This window comes from Schistocerca americana, chromosome 1 (genome assembly GCF_021461395.2).
Source record: "Schistocerca americana isolate TAMUIC-IGC-003095 chromosome 1, iqSchAmer2.1, whole genome shotgun sequence".
Taxonomy (NCBI): domain Eukaryota; kingdom Metazoa; phylum Arthropoda; class Insecta; order Orthoptera; family Acrididae; genus Schistocerca; species Schistocerca americana.
Genome location: NC_060119.1, coordinates 1,113,563,613 through 1,113,580,688, shown reverse-complemented (window position 1 = coordinate 1,113,580,688; position 17,076 = coordinate 1,113,563,613). Strand labels below are relative to the sequence as shown.

Genomic DNA, 17,076 nt, shown 5'->3' with positions numbered 1-17,076 from the left:
TCTGTCGATTATTCCAGCCGATGATTTTTGGTTTAGAGGCTGGCTACCAAGATGGATCATAACACTGTCGAGTGACATTGTCTGCGCCATTTCTTCGGTACCAGCTTTCGTGATCATCATCTGCCGCAACGTGAGCCGATCCTGACGTCCTCTCCCTCATAAATTAGAACATTTGTTAACCGTATTAGAAGGAAATGTAATCACCAAAGATGTATGTCGAGCACTCTGAACTGCAAAATGCAGTGAACTAGGTCATGAAGTGATCTTGAATATTTTAAACGCTGATTACAAGCAGTGATTAACGAGTGTTTTCATGACTTCCGTTTACAAAATGTATTTGGAAGACGAGTAATCCGACATGAAGTGACAGTGTTACCCAAATAGCTAGCTAGATTAGAGAATAATACTGTGTTGTTCAACCACACAAAAAGTTATACTCTGATTACTTCCCATTAACCAATGTTTGCTGTTAATAACTTGAATACACGGTACTGATGCTCCACAATAATGTTTAATAGTTCTTGATGAACGGAGTTCAGCTTCTTAGGCCATCGTCAGATAACTGACGAGTTCAGAGTGCTCGACATACATCTTTGGTGATTACATTTCCTTCTAATACGGTTAACAAATGTTCTAATTTATGAGGGAGAGGACGTCAGGATCGGCTCACGTTGCGGCAGATGATGATCACGAAAGCTGGTACCGAAGAAATGGCGCAGACAATGTCACTCGACAGTGTTATGATCCATCTTGGTAGCCAGCCTCTAAACCAAAAATCATCGGCTGGAATAATCGACAGAAACCATCAGTGAAGCCGAAAGCCGGTTAATAACGAACTATTAAATAAATATTATTTGGAGCATTAACACCGTGTATTCAAGTTGTTATTATATCAATGTTCCACCAAGAACCGACAGAATATTCCATAAGTGTTATCAATGTTTGCTGCATAATATGTCTATTATAATTTGTTGTGCTTGCAACAAGGTAATTATTGTGTATACTTTTTCAGTATCACATGAAATAAACCCCTAATGGTACATTTGTATGGCTGCTCCCAGTTATTGCAACCTTTGTCATAGCCATTCAAGGGGGGCGATGCTGCATATTAATTTTCATCGATTCAATTCAGTATTATGAAGAAGCTTCTCTGATCTCGATGTAGCAATAGCAATGTTATATTTTCGTACAACCTTTTTTTTTTATAAAAGAACTCGGACTCGTTTTTCTGTCATCTGCTTTTTTAGAAGTAAGACGTTCACAATTATATTCCTAAGTTAACTGATAACAATAACCACATTTTCCAGATACGACGACTAAATGGTCATCAGCCCGCATCTCGTGGTCGTGCGGTAGCGTTCTCGCTTCCCACGCCCGGGTTCCCGGGTTCGATTCCCGGCGGGGTCAGGAATTTTCTCTCCCTCGTGATGGCTGGGTGTTGTGTGCTGTCCTTAGGTTAGTTAGGTTCAAGTAGTTCTAAGTTCTAGGGGACTGATGACCATAGATGTTAAGTCCCATAGTGCTCAGAGCCATTTGAACTAAATGGTCATCAGATATTCCCACCATGTATCATTAATTGTATGTATCAGTGCATTCTATGTTTTAGCTATTTATTTACACTGTGAAGTATAAGTTCGGTGATGTGGTTATTCCACGCCATCCGCGCATTGCCACATGCTTAGTTATATCACTTACTTTAGAACCTGTGACCTGATTTGTTTTGAATACGAACTTCAGTTATTCTTGTTGTGCGCTGCGACAAATTTCGATGAACAAGAAAAAAAAAAAAAAAAAAAAAAAGAAAAGAAAAGAAAAAGAAAAAAAACGGTAACATGCGCAGAGTCAGCTACTATGAGAGTTTTATTCAAAACATATTTCAGTTGAAAATTAGTCGGAATCAATTCCGTTTCCACTGCAGCGCCTGTAATACTTGCAACCACAGAACAATTAACATTCTACCAGAACTTTGCTTAGCTCTACATCTACATATATACTGCGCTAGCCACCAAGCGGTGTGTGGCGGAGGGCACAATTCGCGCCAAAGTCATATTCCCCCCCCTGTTCCACTCGCGGTTCGCGCGAGGGAAAAACGACTGTCTGAACGCCTCAGTACGAGCTCTAATTTTCCTTATCTTTGAATGGTGATCATTGCGCGATTTGAAAGTTGGTGGTAATAATATATGCTCTACATCCGCGGTGAAGATCGGATTTCGGAATTTAGTGCACAGCCCCTTCCGTTTAGCGCGCCGTCTATCTGCAAGTGTGTCCCACTTCGAACTTACTATGAGATTTGTAACGTTCTCGCGATGGCTAAATGTAACAGTCACGAATGTTGCCGCTCTTCTTTGGACCTTCTCAATCTCGGGGATAAGACCCAACTGGTAAGGGTCCCATACAGACGAACAATACTGTGAGACTGGACGAACTAACGTATTGTAAGCTATTTCCTTTGTTGAAGGACTGCATCGCTTCAGGATTCTACCAATAAACTGCAATCTAGAGTTCGCCTTACTCGTTACTTGTGTAATCCAATGATTCCATTTGAGATCATTTCGAATAGTCACACCCAGATACTTGACGGGTGTTACCACTTCCAAAGTCTGGGCATTTATTTTGTACTCGTACATTAATGGGGATTTTTGCCTTGTTATACTCAGTAGGTTACACTTACTAATATTAAGAGATAACTGCCGGTCATTACACCACGCACTTATTTCTGCAAATCCTTATTGATCTGTTCACAACTTTTGTGTGATACTACTTTTCTGTTCACTACAGCATCATCGGCAGACTGTCTACTGCCTCTGTCAATACCATCAACCAGACAGTTAATGTAAATCGTAAAAAGTAGCGGACCTATTACGCTGCCCTGGGGCACACCTGAAGTTGCGCAGTCTATATTACACTACTGGCCATTAAACTTGCTACACCACGAAGATGACGTGCTACAGACGTGAAATTTAACCGACGGGAAGAAGATGCTGTGATATGCAAATGATTAGCTTTTCAGAGCATTCACACAAGGTTGGCGCCAGTGGCGACACCTACAACGTGTTGACTTGAGGAAAGTTTCCAACCGATTTCTCATACACAAACAGCAGTTGACCGGCGTTGCCTAGTGAAACGTTGTTGTGATGCCTCGTGTGAGGAGGAGAAATGTGTACCACTACGTTTCCGACTTTGATAAATGTCGGATTGTAGCCTATCGTGATTGCGGTTTATCGTATCGCAACACTGCTGCTCGCTTTGGTCGAAATCCAATGACTGTCAGCAGAATATGGAATCGCTGAGTTCACGAGGGTAATACAGAACGCCGTGCTGGATCCCAACGGCCTCGTATCACTACCAGTCGAGATGACAGGCATCTTATCCGCATGGCTGTAACGGGTCGTGCAGCCAAGTCTCGATCCCTGAGTCAACAGATGGGGACGTTTGCAACACAACAACCATCTGCACGAACAGTTCGACGACGTTTGCAGCAGCATGGACTATCAGCTCGGAGAACGTGGCTGCGATTACCCCTGTCGCTGCATCACAGACAAGAGCGGCTGCGATGATGTACTCAACGACGAACCTGGGTGCACGAATAGCAAAACGTCAATTTTTCGGATGAATCCAGTTTCTGTTTACAGCATCATGATGGTCGCATCCGTGTTTGGCGACATCGAGGTGAACGTACATTGGAAGCGTGTATTCGTCTTCGCTATACTGGCGTATCACCTGGCGTGATGGTATGGGGTGCCATTGGTTACACGTCTCGGTCACCTCTTGTTCGCATTGACGGCACTTTGAACAGTGGACGTTACATTTCAGATGTGTTACGACCCGTGGCTCTACCCTTCATTCGATCCCTGCGAAACCCTACTTTTTAGCAGGATCTACATCTACATCTACATTTATACTCCGCAAGCCACCCAACGGTGTGTGGCGGAGGGCACTTTACGTTCCACTGTCATTACCTCCCTTTTCCGTTCCAGTCGCGTATGGTTCGCGGGAAGAACGACTGTCTGAAAGCCTCTGTGCGCGCTCGAATCTCTCTAATTTTGCATTCGTGACCTCCTCGGGAGGTATATTCGATATCTCATCCAGAAACGCACCGTCTCGAAACCTGGCGAGCAAGCTACACCGGGATGTAGAGTGCCTCTCTTGCAGAGTCTGCCACTTAAGTTTGCTAAACATCTCCGTAACGCTATCACGGCTACCAAATAACCCTGTGACAGAACGCGCCGCTCTTCTTTGGATCTTCTCTATCTCCTCCGTCAACCCGATCTGGTACGGATCCCACGCTGATGAGCAATACTCAAGTATAGGTCGAACGAGTGTTTTGTAAGCCACCTCCTTTGTTAATGGACTACATTTTCTAAGGACTCTCCCAATGAATCTCAACCTGGTACCCGCCTTACTAGCAATTAATTTTATATGATCATTCCACTTCAAATCGTTCCGCACGCATACTCCCAGATATTTTACAGAAGTAACTGCTACCAGTGTTTGTTCCGCTATCATATAATCATACAATAATGGATCCTTCTTTCTGTGTATTCGCAATACATTTCATTTGTCTATGTTAAGGGTCAGATGCCACTCCCTGCACCAAGTGCCTATCCACTGCAGATCTTCCTGCATTTCTCTACACTTTTCTAATGCTGCAACTTCTCTGTATACTACAGCATCATCCGCGAAAAGCCGGATGGAACTTCGGACACTATCTACTAGGTCATTTATATATATTGTGAAAAGCAATGGTCCCATAACACTCCCCTGTGGCACGCCAGAGGTTACTTTAACGTCTGTAGACGTCTCTCCATTGAGAACAACATGCTGTGTTCTGTTTGCTAAAAACTCTTCAATCGATCCACACAGCTGGTCTGATAATCCGTAGGCTCTTACTTTGTTTATCAGGCGACAGTGCGGAACTGTATCGAACGCCTTCCGGAAGTCAAGGAAAATAGCATCTACCTGGGAGCCTGTATCTAATATTTTCTGGGTCTCATGAACAAATAAAACGAGTTGGGTCTCACACGATCGCTGTTTCCGGAATCCATGTTGATTCCTACAGAGTAGATTCTGGGTTTCAAAAAACGACATGATACTCGAGCAAAAAACATGTTCTAGAATTCTACAACAGATCGACGTCAGAGATATAGGTCTATAGTTTTGCGCATCTGCTCGACGACCCTTCTTGAAGACTGGGACTACCTGTGCTCTTTTCCAATCATTTGGAGCCTTCCGTTCCTCTAGAGACTTGCGGTACACGGCTGTTAGAAGTTGGTATCCCGTCAGGTCCAGTGGACTTTCGTCTGTTGAGTGATTCCAGTTGCTTTTCTATTCCTTGGACACTTATTTCGATGTCAGCCACTTTTTCGTTTGTGCGAGGATTTAGAGAAGGGACTGCAGTGCGGTCTTCCTCTGTGAAACAGCTTTGGAAAAAGGTGTTTAGTATTTCAGCTTTACGCGTGTCATCCTCTGTTTCAATGCCATCATCATCCCGGAGTGTCTGAATATGGTGTTTCGAGCCACTTACTGATTTAACGTAAGACCAGAACTTCCTAGGATTTTCTGTCAAGTCGGTACATAGAATTTTACTTTCGAATTCACTGAACCCTTCACGCATAGCCCTCCTTACGCTAACTTTGACATCGTTTAGCTTCTGTTTGTCTGAGAGGTTTTGGCTGCGTTTAAACTTGGAGTGAAGCTCTCTTTGCTTTCGGCAGTAGTTTCCTAACTTTGTTGTTGAACCACGGTGGGTTTTTCCCGTCCCTCACAGTTTTACTCGGCACGTACCTGTCTAAAACGCATTTTACGATTGCCTTGAACTTTTTCCATAAACACTCAACATTGTCAGTGTCGGAACAGAAATTTTCGTTTTGATCTGTTAGGTAGTCTGAAATCTGGCTTCTATTACTCTTGCTAAACAGATAAACCTTCCTCCCTTTTTTTATATTCCTATTAACTTCCATATTCAGGGATGCTGCAACGGCCTTATGATCACTGATTCCCTGTTCTGCACTTACAGAGTCGAAAAGTTCGGGTCTGTTTGTTATCAGTAGGTCCAAGATGTTATCTCCACGAGTCGGTTCTCTGTTTAATTGCTTGAGGTAATTTTCGGATAGTGCACTCAGTATAATGTCACTTGATGCTCTGTCCCTACCACCCGTCCTAAACATCTGAGTGTCCCAGTCTATATCTGGTAAATTGAAATCTCCACCTAAGACTATAACATGCTGAGAAAATTTATGTGAAATGTATTCCAAATTTTCTCTCAGTTGTTCTGCCACTAGTGCTGCTGAGTCGGGAGGTCGGTAGAAGGAGGCAATTATTAACCTAGCTCGGTTGTTGAGTCTAACCTCCACCCATAATAATTCACAGGAACTATCCACTTCTACTTTACATCAGGATAAACTACTACTAACAGTGACAAACACGCCACCACCGGTTGCATGCAATCTATCCTTTCTAAACACCGTCTGTGCCTTTGTAAAAATTCCGGCAGAATTTATCTCTGGCTTCAGCCTGCTTTCTGTACCTATAACGATTTCAGCTTTGGTGCTTTCTATCAGTGCTTGAAGTTCCGGTACTTTACCAATGCAGCTTCGACAGTTTACAATTACAATACCGATTGCTGCTTGGTCCCCGCATGTCCTGACTTTGCCCCACACCCTTTGAGGCTATTGCCCTTTCTGTACTTGCTGGAGTCCATCTAACCTAAAAAACCGCCCAGTCCACGTCACACAACCCCTGCTACCCGTGTAGGCGCCTGCTGTGTGTAGTGGACCCCTTGCCTATCCAGCGGAACCCGAAACCCCACCACCCTATGGCGCAAGTCGAGGAATCTGCAGCCCACACAGTCGCAGAACCGTCTCAGGCTCTGATTCAGACCCTCCACTCGGCTCTGTACCAAAGGTCCGCAGTCAGTCCTGTCGACGATGCTGCAGATGGTGAGCTCTGCTTTCATCCCGCTAGCGAGACTGGCAGTCTTCACCAAATCAGATAGCCGCCGGAAGCCAGAGAGGATTTCCTCCGATCCATAGCGACACACATCATTGGTGCCGACATGAGCGACCACCTGCAGATGGGTGCACCCTGTACCCTTCATGGCATCCGGAAGGACCCTTTCCACATCTGGAATGACTCCCCCCGGTATGCACAAGGAGTGGACATTGGTTTTCTTCCCCTCTATTGCTGCCGTATCCCTAAGGGGCCCCATTACGCGCCTGACATTGGAGCTCCCAACTACCAGTAAGCCCACCCTCTGCGACCGCCCGGATCTTGCAGACTGAGGGGCAACCTCTGGAACAAGACAAGCCGCCACGTCCGGCCGAAGATCAGTATCAGCCTGAGACAGAGCCTGAAATCAGTTCGTCAGACAAACTAGAGAGGCCTTTCGTTCAGCCCTCCAGAATGTCTTTCGCCCCCTGCCACACCTCGAGACGACCTCCCACTCTACCACAGGTGAGGGATCGGCCTCAATGTGGGCAGTATCCCGGGCAGCCACAGTCGTAGTCCGATCGGGGGATGCATGGGACGAGCTGGCCGTCCCCGACAAACCCCCATCCAGACCCCCACAGTGATGCCCATTGGCAACAGCCTCAAGCTGTGTGACCGAAGCCAACACTGCCTGAAGCTGGGAGTGAAGGGATGCCAGCTCAGCCTGCATCCGGACACAGCAGTTGCAGTCCCTATCTATGCTAAAAACTGTTGTGCAAAGAACGTCTGAACTAATCTACAGAGAGCACAAACAAATCGACACAAAATTTAAATGGTTATTAAAATACAAGATTGCCTAGTAAATGCAGTAATGCTGCTACTTGCGCACTGCTGACGCACTGCTCGGCGGCGGGAGAAGACTACGCGATTTTACACTAATCAGGTACTAAAACGCGATGCTACAACTCTCAAATACTATAATACGCCCGAAATTTATGAATTAAACAATGCAAGTACCAAAAACACGCAAAGAAATTAAGAATTAAACTATGTAACAAATAAGTGAGCTAGGAGTGTACGACTTGCTGCTGGCAGCTGCTTATCCAACGGTGGCAGGGAGCACGACCGCATGCTGCAGGTCCTGTACGGGCCTTTCTGGGTACAGAAAATGTTCGACTGCTGCCATGGCCAGCACATTCTCCAGATCTCTCACCAACTGAAAACGTCTGGTCAATGGTGGCCGAGCAACTGGCTCGTCGCAATACGCCAGTCACTACTCTTGATGAACTGTGGTATCGTGTTGAAGCTGCATGGGCAGCTGTACCTGTACACGCCATCCAAGCTCTGTTTGACTCAATGCCCAGGCGTATTAGGGCCGTTATTACGGCCAGAGGTGGTTGTTCCGGGTACTGATTTCTCATGATCTATGCACCCAAATTGCGTGAAAATGTAATCACATGTCAGTTCTAGAATAATATATTTGTCCAATGAATACCCGTTTATCATCTGCATTTCTTCTTGGTGTAGCAATTTTAAAGGCCAATAGTGTACAAGTGAGATATGTATTGCTTATGCCATGTTTATAACTAACTACGTCATTAATAATGCAGGGATATGCTCCTGGTAACAATAGTTTTATTTGATGCTCTGTGTTAATTGTTCACTCGCGATCTTAGAGTGCGTATTTGTGAAAAAATCGACCGAAATTGTAAATAGCAGTAGGAGTTGGAGTGTTTGCAGGAACTGGCCAATACTTTGCTGCTGCTTGTGGTGATTAAGATACCAAACCTTAAGGTGACCGTGAGGGGCCATTAATTACGGTAATATTGGCTACCGTTTTTAAATAAGATAACAATCTCTTACACAATTCGCCTAGAGGAGTGGCTGGAATAATATTTTCCGCCTTTTTGCCGAAGATGTCATGATTTCATTAAATTATAGTAATTCAGCTACACACTGTAATATCAAACTATCTTACCTCTAAAATTACGTTAGTATGAATCGCCGTTTTCCGGTTGCATAATACCATTGATTTATAGTAATTCAACCACACCGCATAAATTATAGTAATATTTACCATCATTTCTTAAGCTGATTTACCTCTGCTGCTGATGGTTCTCTCACTGCAGCGTACAGACTTAGAATGACAAAGCCCCCGCGATTTCTCTAACAATAAAAGCAGGGAGGGGGAGAGAGGAGCCTGATTCTTATTGGTTCACGGAAGGAGGAGGAGGGGTGAAGTGTGAGGCGGAAGAGGACCTTCTTGAACTTGAATGTACCACATATAATTGCCTCATGTTCTTGGGCAGGTTGAGTTGTTCCTGCGGGGGGGGGGGGGGGGGGGGGGCTGTGTCGTTGGAGATAAAAACATCACACCCTGTAGTCTTATCTTTGATTCCAGGAAGTACCCTGCAAACCTACCAACACGTAAAGAGACTAGAACCGTGAGTATCAGGCATTCTATCTGGAAAGTGGTACAGTGCGTCAGTGGCTGATGTGCACAAGGAGTAGTTATTTTGTGCAGTAAGGTGTTGCATAATGTTGAACAGAAGCTTCTGGTGTATTTACAGTAACAAGTCGTCTCAAACAAGTAATTTCTTGGATGCCAGATATTTCGAGACTAAATCTATCTTGCTGTTGCAATGAGTCCAGCAAGAATTGTGGACAAGGAATACAATTTAGCGAGCACCATCTACATGTTTAACATGAGACGTGAAGATAGTGTAAAATACTAACTGCTCGCTGTTCACACGTCTGTGATTCAGTTGAAAGCAAGAACATTTTTATCATTAGAAGTGTAAGAGGAAAGTCAGTTATCCACGATAAGTTTTGTTAATGTATTTCTAAACTATAAAGTACCATGATTCGTAATAACATGTGTTATATCACTTGCATCTACATCTACATCTACATGGTTACTCTGCAATTCACACTTTAGTGCCTGGCAGATGGTTCATCGAACCATTTTCATACTACTTCTCTGCTTTCCACTCTCGAATGGCGCGTGGAAAAAAGAAACACCTAAATCTTTCCGTTAGAGCTCTGATTTCTCTTATTTTATTATGATGATCATTTCTCCCTACGTAGGTGGGTGTCAATAAAATATTTTCGCATTCGGAAGAGAAAGTTGGTGGTCGAAATTTCGTAAATAGATCTTGCCACAAAGAAAACCGCCTTTGTTTCAGTGATTGCCACCCAACTCGCGTATCATATCAGTGACGCTCTCACCCCTATGTCCTCCGTCAATCCTACCTGGTAAGGATCCCACAGCGCGCAGCAATATTCCAGCAGAGGACGGACAAGTGTAATGTAGGCGGTCACTTTAGAGGGTTTGTTGCATCTTCTAAGTGTTCTGCCAACGAGGCGCAGTCTTTGTTTCGCCTTCCCCACAATTTAAGTTGCTCGTAATTGTAATTCCTAGGTATATAGTCGAACTGACAGCCCTTAGATTTGTGCGATTTATCGTGTACCCAAAATTTATCGGATTTCTTTTAGTGCTCGCGTGGATGACCTCACACTTTTCTTTGTTTAGTGTCAATTGCCACTTTTCGCTCTATACAGATATTCTCTCTTAGATCATTTTGTAATTGGAATTGATCGTCTGATGATTTTACTAGACGGTAAATTACAGCATCATCTGCAAACAATCTAAGGGGGCTGCTCAGATTGTCACCTAGATCATTTATGTAAATCAGGAACAGCAGAGGGCCTATGACACTACCTAGCTGAACGGCAGATATCACTTCTGTTCTACTCGATGATTTACTGTCTATCACTACGAACTGTGACCTCTCTGAGAGGAAATCACGAATCCAGTCACACAACTGAAACGGTACTGCATATGCAAGCAATTTGATTAATAGTCGCTTGTGAGAAACGGTATCAAAAGCCTTCTGGAAATCTAAGAATATGGAATCGATCTGAGATCCCTTGTCGACAGCACTCATTACTTCTGTGTTACACAAGAACGATATTTTCTGACTCCGTGTTGGTTATGTATCAATAAGTCATTTTTTTCAAGGTGATTCATAATGTTTGAGTACAGTTTATGCTTCAAAATCCTACTGCAAATGGAGGTCAGTGATATGGGTCTGTAATTCAATGGGTTTCTTGAAGTTTGGTGTGACCTGTGCGACTTTTCAGTCTTTAGGAACAAACCTTTCGTCAAGTGAGCGGTTGTATATGATTGCTAAGAAAGGCGCTATTGTGTCTGCATACTCTGAAAGGAACCTGATTGGTATACCATTTGGACTGGAAGACTTGCGTTTCTTAAGTGATTTGAGTCGTTTCGCAACACCTAAGATATCTACTTTTATGTGAATCATGCTAACAGCTGTTCGGGTTTTAAATTCAGGAATATTTACATCGTCTTCTTTCGTGAAGGAATTGCGGAAAACTGTATTCAGTAACTCCGCTTTAGTGGCACCATCATCAGTAACATTTCCATCGCTATCGCGCAGTGATGGTATCGACTGTTTTTTGCCACTGGTGTACTTTACATATGATCAGAATCTCTTTGGGTTTTCTACCATATTTTGAGACAGTGTTTCGTTGTGGAAAATATTAAAAGCCTCTCGCATTGACGTCCGCACTAAATTTCGAGCTTCCGTGAAACTTAGCCAGTCTTGGGGAAATTTTCATTTCATCTGAATTTGGCATGCATTTTTGTTGCTTCTGCAACAGTGTTCTGATGTGTTTTGTGTACCATGGTGGATCATATTAAATTATGCGGTGTGAATCTATCTATTGCTGTTGATACTGTATCTTTGAATTTGAGCCATATCTGGTCTACACTTACATAATTAGCTTGGAAGGAATGGAGACTCTCTCTTAGGAAGGCATCAAGCGAATTTTCATCTGCTGTTTTAAATAGATATATTTTGCGTTTATTTTTAGTGGTTTTGGTTGATATGGTTTTGAGCCTCTCTACAATGACCTTTTGTTCACTAATCCCCGTATCCGTCATGACGCTTTTTGTTAGCTCAGGATTATTTGTGGCTAAGAGGTCAAGTGTGTTTTCGCAACCATTTACAATTCGTGTGGGCTCATGAACTAATTGTTCAAAGTAATTCTCAGAGAAAGTATTTAGTACAATTTCGGAAGATGTTTTCTGTCCACCACCGGCTTTGAACATGTATTTTCGCCAACAAATCGAGGGTAGATTGAAGTCTCCACCAATTATAAGTGTATTTCTTTGTAATGAGATTCAAGTTTTCTTTGAACCGTTCAGCTATTATATTATCTGAGTCGGGGGATCGGTATAAGGAGCCAATTATTATTTTGGTACGGCTGTTGAGTATAACCTCTACCCATAGTAATTCTCAGGAACTATCTATTTCAACTTCACTACAAGATAATCTACTACCAACAGATACAAACACACCACCACCTACTTTATTTAATCTATTATTTCTGAACACGGTTTGCGCCTCTGTAAAAATTTCGGCAGAATTTATCTCCGGCTTTAGCCAGCTTTCTATTCCTATAACGATTTCAGCTTCAGTGCTTTCTAGCGGCGCTTGAAGCTCTGGTACTTTTCCAACACAGTTACGACAATTTACAACTACAATACCGGCTGTTGCTTGGTCGATTCTTGTCATTTCTTTGCCCTGTACTGGAGCCCTTTTTGATCTTTACCGAGACTGTCTAACCTAAAACACCGCCCAGCCCACGCCACACAGCCCCTGCTATCCGTGTAGCCGCCTCCTGTGTGTAGCGGACACCTGACCTATTTAGGGGAACCTGAAACCCCACCACCCTATGGCGCAAGTCGAGGAACCTGCAGCCTACACGGTCGCAGAACCGTCTGAGCCTCTGACTCAGACCCTCCACTCACCTCTGTACCAAAGGTCCGCAATCGGTCCTGTCGAAGATGCTGCAGACGGTGAGCTGTGCCTTCATCTCGCTAACAAGACAGGCAGTCTTCACTAACTCAGATAACCGCCGGAAACCAGAGAGAATCTCTTCCGATCCATAGTGACACACGTCATTGGTGCCGACTTGAGACAGCATCTGCAGTTTGGCTGCACCCTGTGCCATTCACGACATTCGGAAGGACCCTTTCCACATCTTGGATGACTCCCCCCGGTACGCACACGGAGGGCACATTGGCTTTCTTCCCGTCCTTAGCTGCGATATCCCTAAGGGGCTCCATCACCCGCCTAACATTGGAGATCCCAATGACAAGCAATCCCACCCTCTGCCTCAATAGGCGAGGCCGCCCTTGCTGGCTCAGAAGTACTTTCAGCAGCGGGCAGTACCTCAAACCTGTTACGGAGGCGTAAGGGTACAGCCGTGCGGCCAGCACCAACTTTCACCTCCCACCCAGGGATTCGCGATCCCACCACGGTTCGCCAATCACCGTCAGGCAAGTGTCGACCGGCAGGGACGTTCGAATCCGAGGGCGCAGTGACATCAGAGATCCCAGGCGATGCTACAGGTTCCAGAGGCGCCAAAGCTTATCCTTGCTTACCTCACACGCCATTTTCCAAAGACACATTGTTAATCAAAGAGGAGCCAGTATACTTGTTTGTGAGATAGTTCTAGTGTGACGTATCACAAGTGTGAATGAAATGGCTTCGATTCAGAGGTTATTTAACTTCTTAAACAAAAATGTTGTTCAGTTCTGGAATGGTCACTTTGCCATAGTTCGTGGTTAATTTGATTTTTAAGATCTTGAAAAATTTACGATAAACAGCAGGGTTATCAACTGATATTATTTTTCTTCGAATAAGTTCGGTAATGTTGGTGGGAAAAGTAGAGTTCAACGAAATTGTTCATTGCTTACTAAATATTTTCTAAAGTGAAGTTGTAAAATTTTAAGAAAAATTCAGTTACTGATTCAGAATGTAAACAGAAAAATATTTGGCAATATTTGTCCCTTAAGGACTGTCAACTGATTTCTTCAGCTAATCGCATTTTTTTCAGAATCAAATGGCACAAGTTAAAATTGTACTGCTCCTAATCAAGTTGTGAATTCTGGCACTGTTATTTAGCGGATAATACGCAGTTACCTGAAAGATAACCCGGGTAAAAAGTGAACCTTTAGTGAAAAACATGAATAGTATCCACTAGACGCAGAGGAAAAATACGATAGCGTTGGCAACAGTTTGGATAGGTTTTAGAAAATGGCTATCTTCCCTTCAAAATTAATATCATTAAAGTATTTCTTAAGTCAGATACAGTTTTATCAATAGTAATGAACAATAGTTTACAGCTTTACTGTGCTAGACTTTTCATTAGCCCAGTCAACGAAGACCAAAACAGGTTGAATAGGGAGAAAAACTGTGGGGTCGCAAATTTTTGTACAGTGTAGGATGGGATGTCATGTGGTGTGTGAGCATGGGAGCGGAGGCACGTTTAAACGCCACTTTTTAATCTTTTTCCCGAATAACTCGAAACCCATGGCTTCTAGCGAAAATATTTCCCAGTACAAAATTAAAATGAATAAAATTTAAAATGTATGCCAGAAATTCAACGCACTGTGGTAAGTATAATTGTACTACCTAAAGCTACACAAGAAAATTTATGACCGACCGGGACTCAAACCCGGATTTCCCGGCTTATCGCGAGTGGTCGCCTTACCGCGTAGGCTATCCGAGCATATTTCCCAGAGCAACCCAAACTTCCATTGTCACACACCTTCTCATAAATTATAAATTCATTTACTTACACTCATACAGCTCGTGGTTCCCGTGCAAGTCTTTAGGATGCAGACCACGTGAAGTCATACATTACCGTTGTCATTTTCGTGAGAGGTCCCTTCTTCGCCCTATTGCTGAGTGACCCCAAAACATTGAAAATTCACAACGAAATAATGTAGATAGAGAGGCGAAAATTGACACATTATTTTATTGAAACAGAAAAGTGAAAAGTGCTCAAAATTACCAATAACTGGCGCTTCATATGATGCAAAAGCAATAACTAGCATAACAAACGATGTGCGCAAGAGCTCTTTCACACTGGTAGCAATATGGGATGGAGCGCCATCCTGCATAAGAATCCCACCTTCCAGCAGTGTTTATTAGCCAGGCTAGGGATGGTGCGATCCTGTAACACATCGGCATACCTCGCACCCGTCACGCTAATGGTTAGAAAAGCAGCGAGATAAAGGGTACGGTCAAGACTAATGTAGTAAATCTACACCACACCGTGACTTTCTAGTCATGCATCGTGGTTTCCACGACAGTGCTAAGACTTTTGGTAGCCCAAATTCTGGAGTTGTGGATGTTCTCAGACACTTGGAGTGTGAAATGGGCTTCATCGGTCCACAACACGTCAGACAACCAATCGTCGTCTTCCACCATCTTTTGAAATGCTCACACTTCAAATGCTCTCCGCGTCACGAAATCGATGGCTAACAGGTAATTATGAAGCTGCGTTTTGTACGGATAGCACTGGACGGTAAGCCTTAGTGCTCTCCAAACAGTAGTACATGGAATGCCGATGAGGCGAGAGTCTTCACGAGCGTTTACTTTACCATACTTAGACGGACCCGCTAAAGTCTCCACTTCTGCCAGAACTGTCCGAGGAACAGTAACACTTATATCTGGTCACCCTATACAGGATCAATCGTCTAAGCAACTTCGAACTTCGTGATCATTTTCTCCACAGCGATGCCTATCACAGGACCTCTACCCGTTCTAATACCCTTCTTATGGCGATAGGACAATAAAGCTGGAGCAACAGAATATCCATTCTGTAATGAAGCTCCACTAACAGTACCTTTTCTGGTAAAGTCAACGTTGTGCGTTTGCTAGCACATCTAACTCCCTGTCTCACTACTGCCCATTTCAAACAAGATTCTCATGTGGCGACACTGTCCAGCGATGGTCACCCCAGTTCCCACCAGAACTCCTGGAGATAGACGTTGACTGTATATATTGTATCACAGACACAGTCCCTTTGACTGCTCAGAGATCTCACTAATGCCGGCCGCGGTGGACTCGCGGTTCTAGGCGCTCAGTCCGGAACCGCGCGACTGCTACGGTCGCAGGTTCGAATCCTGCCTCGGGCATGGATGTGTGTGATGTCCTTAGGTTAGTTAGGTTTAAGTAGTTCTAAGTTCTAGGGGACTGATGACCACAGATGTTAAGTCCCATAGTGCTCAGAGCCATTTGAACCATTTTTAGATCTCACTAAACCCTCCCAAAGATATAAACAACCACGCATGAGCAGCGCCTATTGGACGGAGGGGCTCCGACAGCCGATCAGTTTCAGACATTCCACAAGAAGGAGGTACACGTCTCGTGTTGTCTGTAGTTCAACAATGTGTAGAGGTGAATACCGCGGTTAGATCGCGTCCCCATTGTTACTTTGTGCCAGGAAGGACTCTCAACAAGGGAAGTGTCCAGGCGTCACGGAGTGAACCAAAGCGATGTTGTTTGCCACGTGGAGGAGATACACAGTGACAGGAACTGTCGATGACATGCCTCGCTCGGACCGCCAAAGGGCTACTACTGCATTGGATGACCGCTACCTAAGGATTATGGCTCGGAGGAACCCTGACAGCAACAACACCATGTGGAATAATGCTTTTCGTGCAGCCACAGGACGCCGTGTGACGACTCAAACTGTGCGCAATAGGCTGCATGATGCGAAACTTCACCCCCGACGTCAATGGCGAGGTCCATCTTGGCAACCATGACACCATGCAGCGCGGTAGAGATGAGCCAAACAACATGCCGAATGGACCGCTCAGGATTGGCATCACGTTCTCTTCACCGATGAGTGTCGCATATGCCTTCAACCGGACAATCGACGGAGACGTGTTTGGAGGCAACCAGGTCAAGCTAAACGCCTTAGAGACACTGTCTAGCGAGTGCAGCGAGGTGGAGGTTCCCTGCTGTTTTGGGGTGGCTTACGTGGGGCCGACGTTCGCCGCTGGTGGTTATGAAGGCGCCGTAACGGCTGTACGATACGTGAATGCCATCCTCCGACCAATAGTGCAACCATATTGGCAGCATATTGGCGAGGCATTCGTCTTCATGGACGACAATTCGCGAACTACCGTGCACATCTTGTGAATGACTTCCTTCAGGATAACGACATTACTCGACTACAGTGGCCAGCATGTTCTCCAACATGAACCCTATCGAACATGCCTGGGATTGATTGAAAAGGGCTTTTATGGGCGACGTGACCCACGAA

General features: G+C 44.4%; 1 protein-coding gene across 1 annotated transcript in view; it reads right to left on the bottom strand.

The window, feature by feature from the left end:
- LOC124596700 overlaps positions 1–13,411 on the bottom strand; it is a 93,507-nt gene extending 80,096 nt beyond the window's left edge. The window contains exon 1 of the mRNA XM_047135889.1: positions 13,400–13,411. Within this exon, the coding sequence (XP_046991845.1) occupies positions 13,400–13,411 (12 nt within the window). The remainder of the gene's footprint in view (positions 1–13,399) is intronic.
- Positions 13,412–17,076: the final 3,665 nt, after the last annotated feature.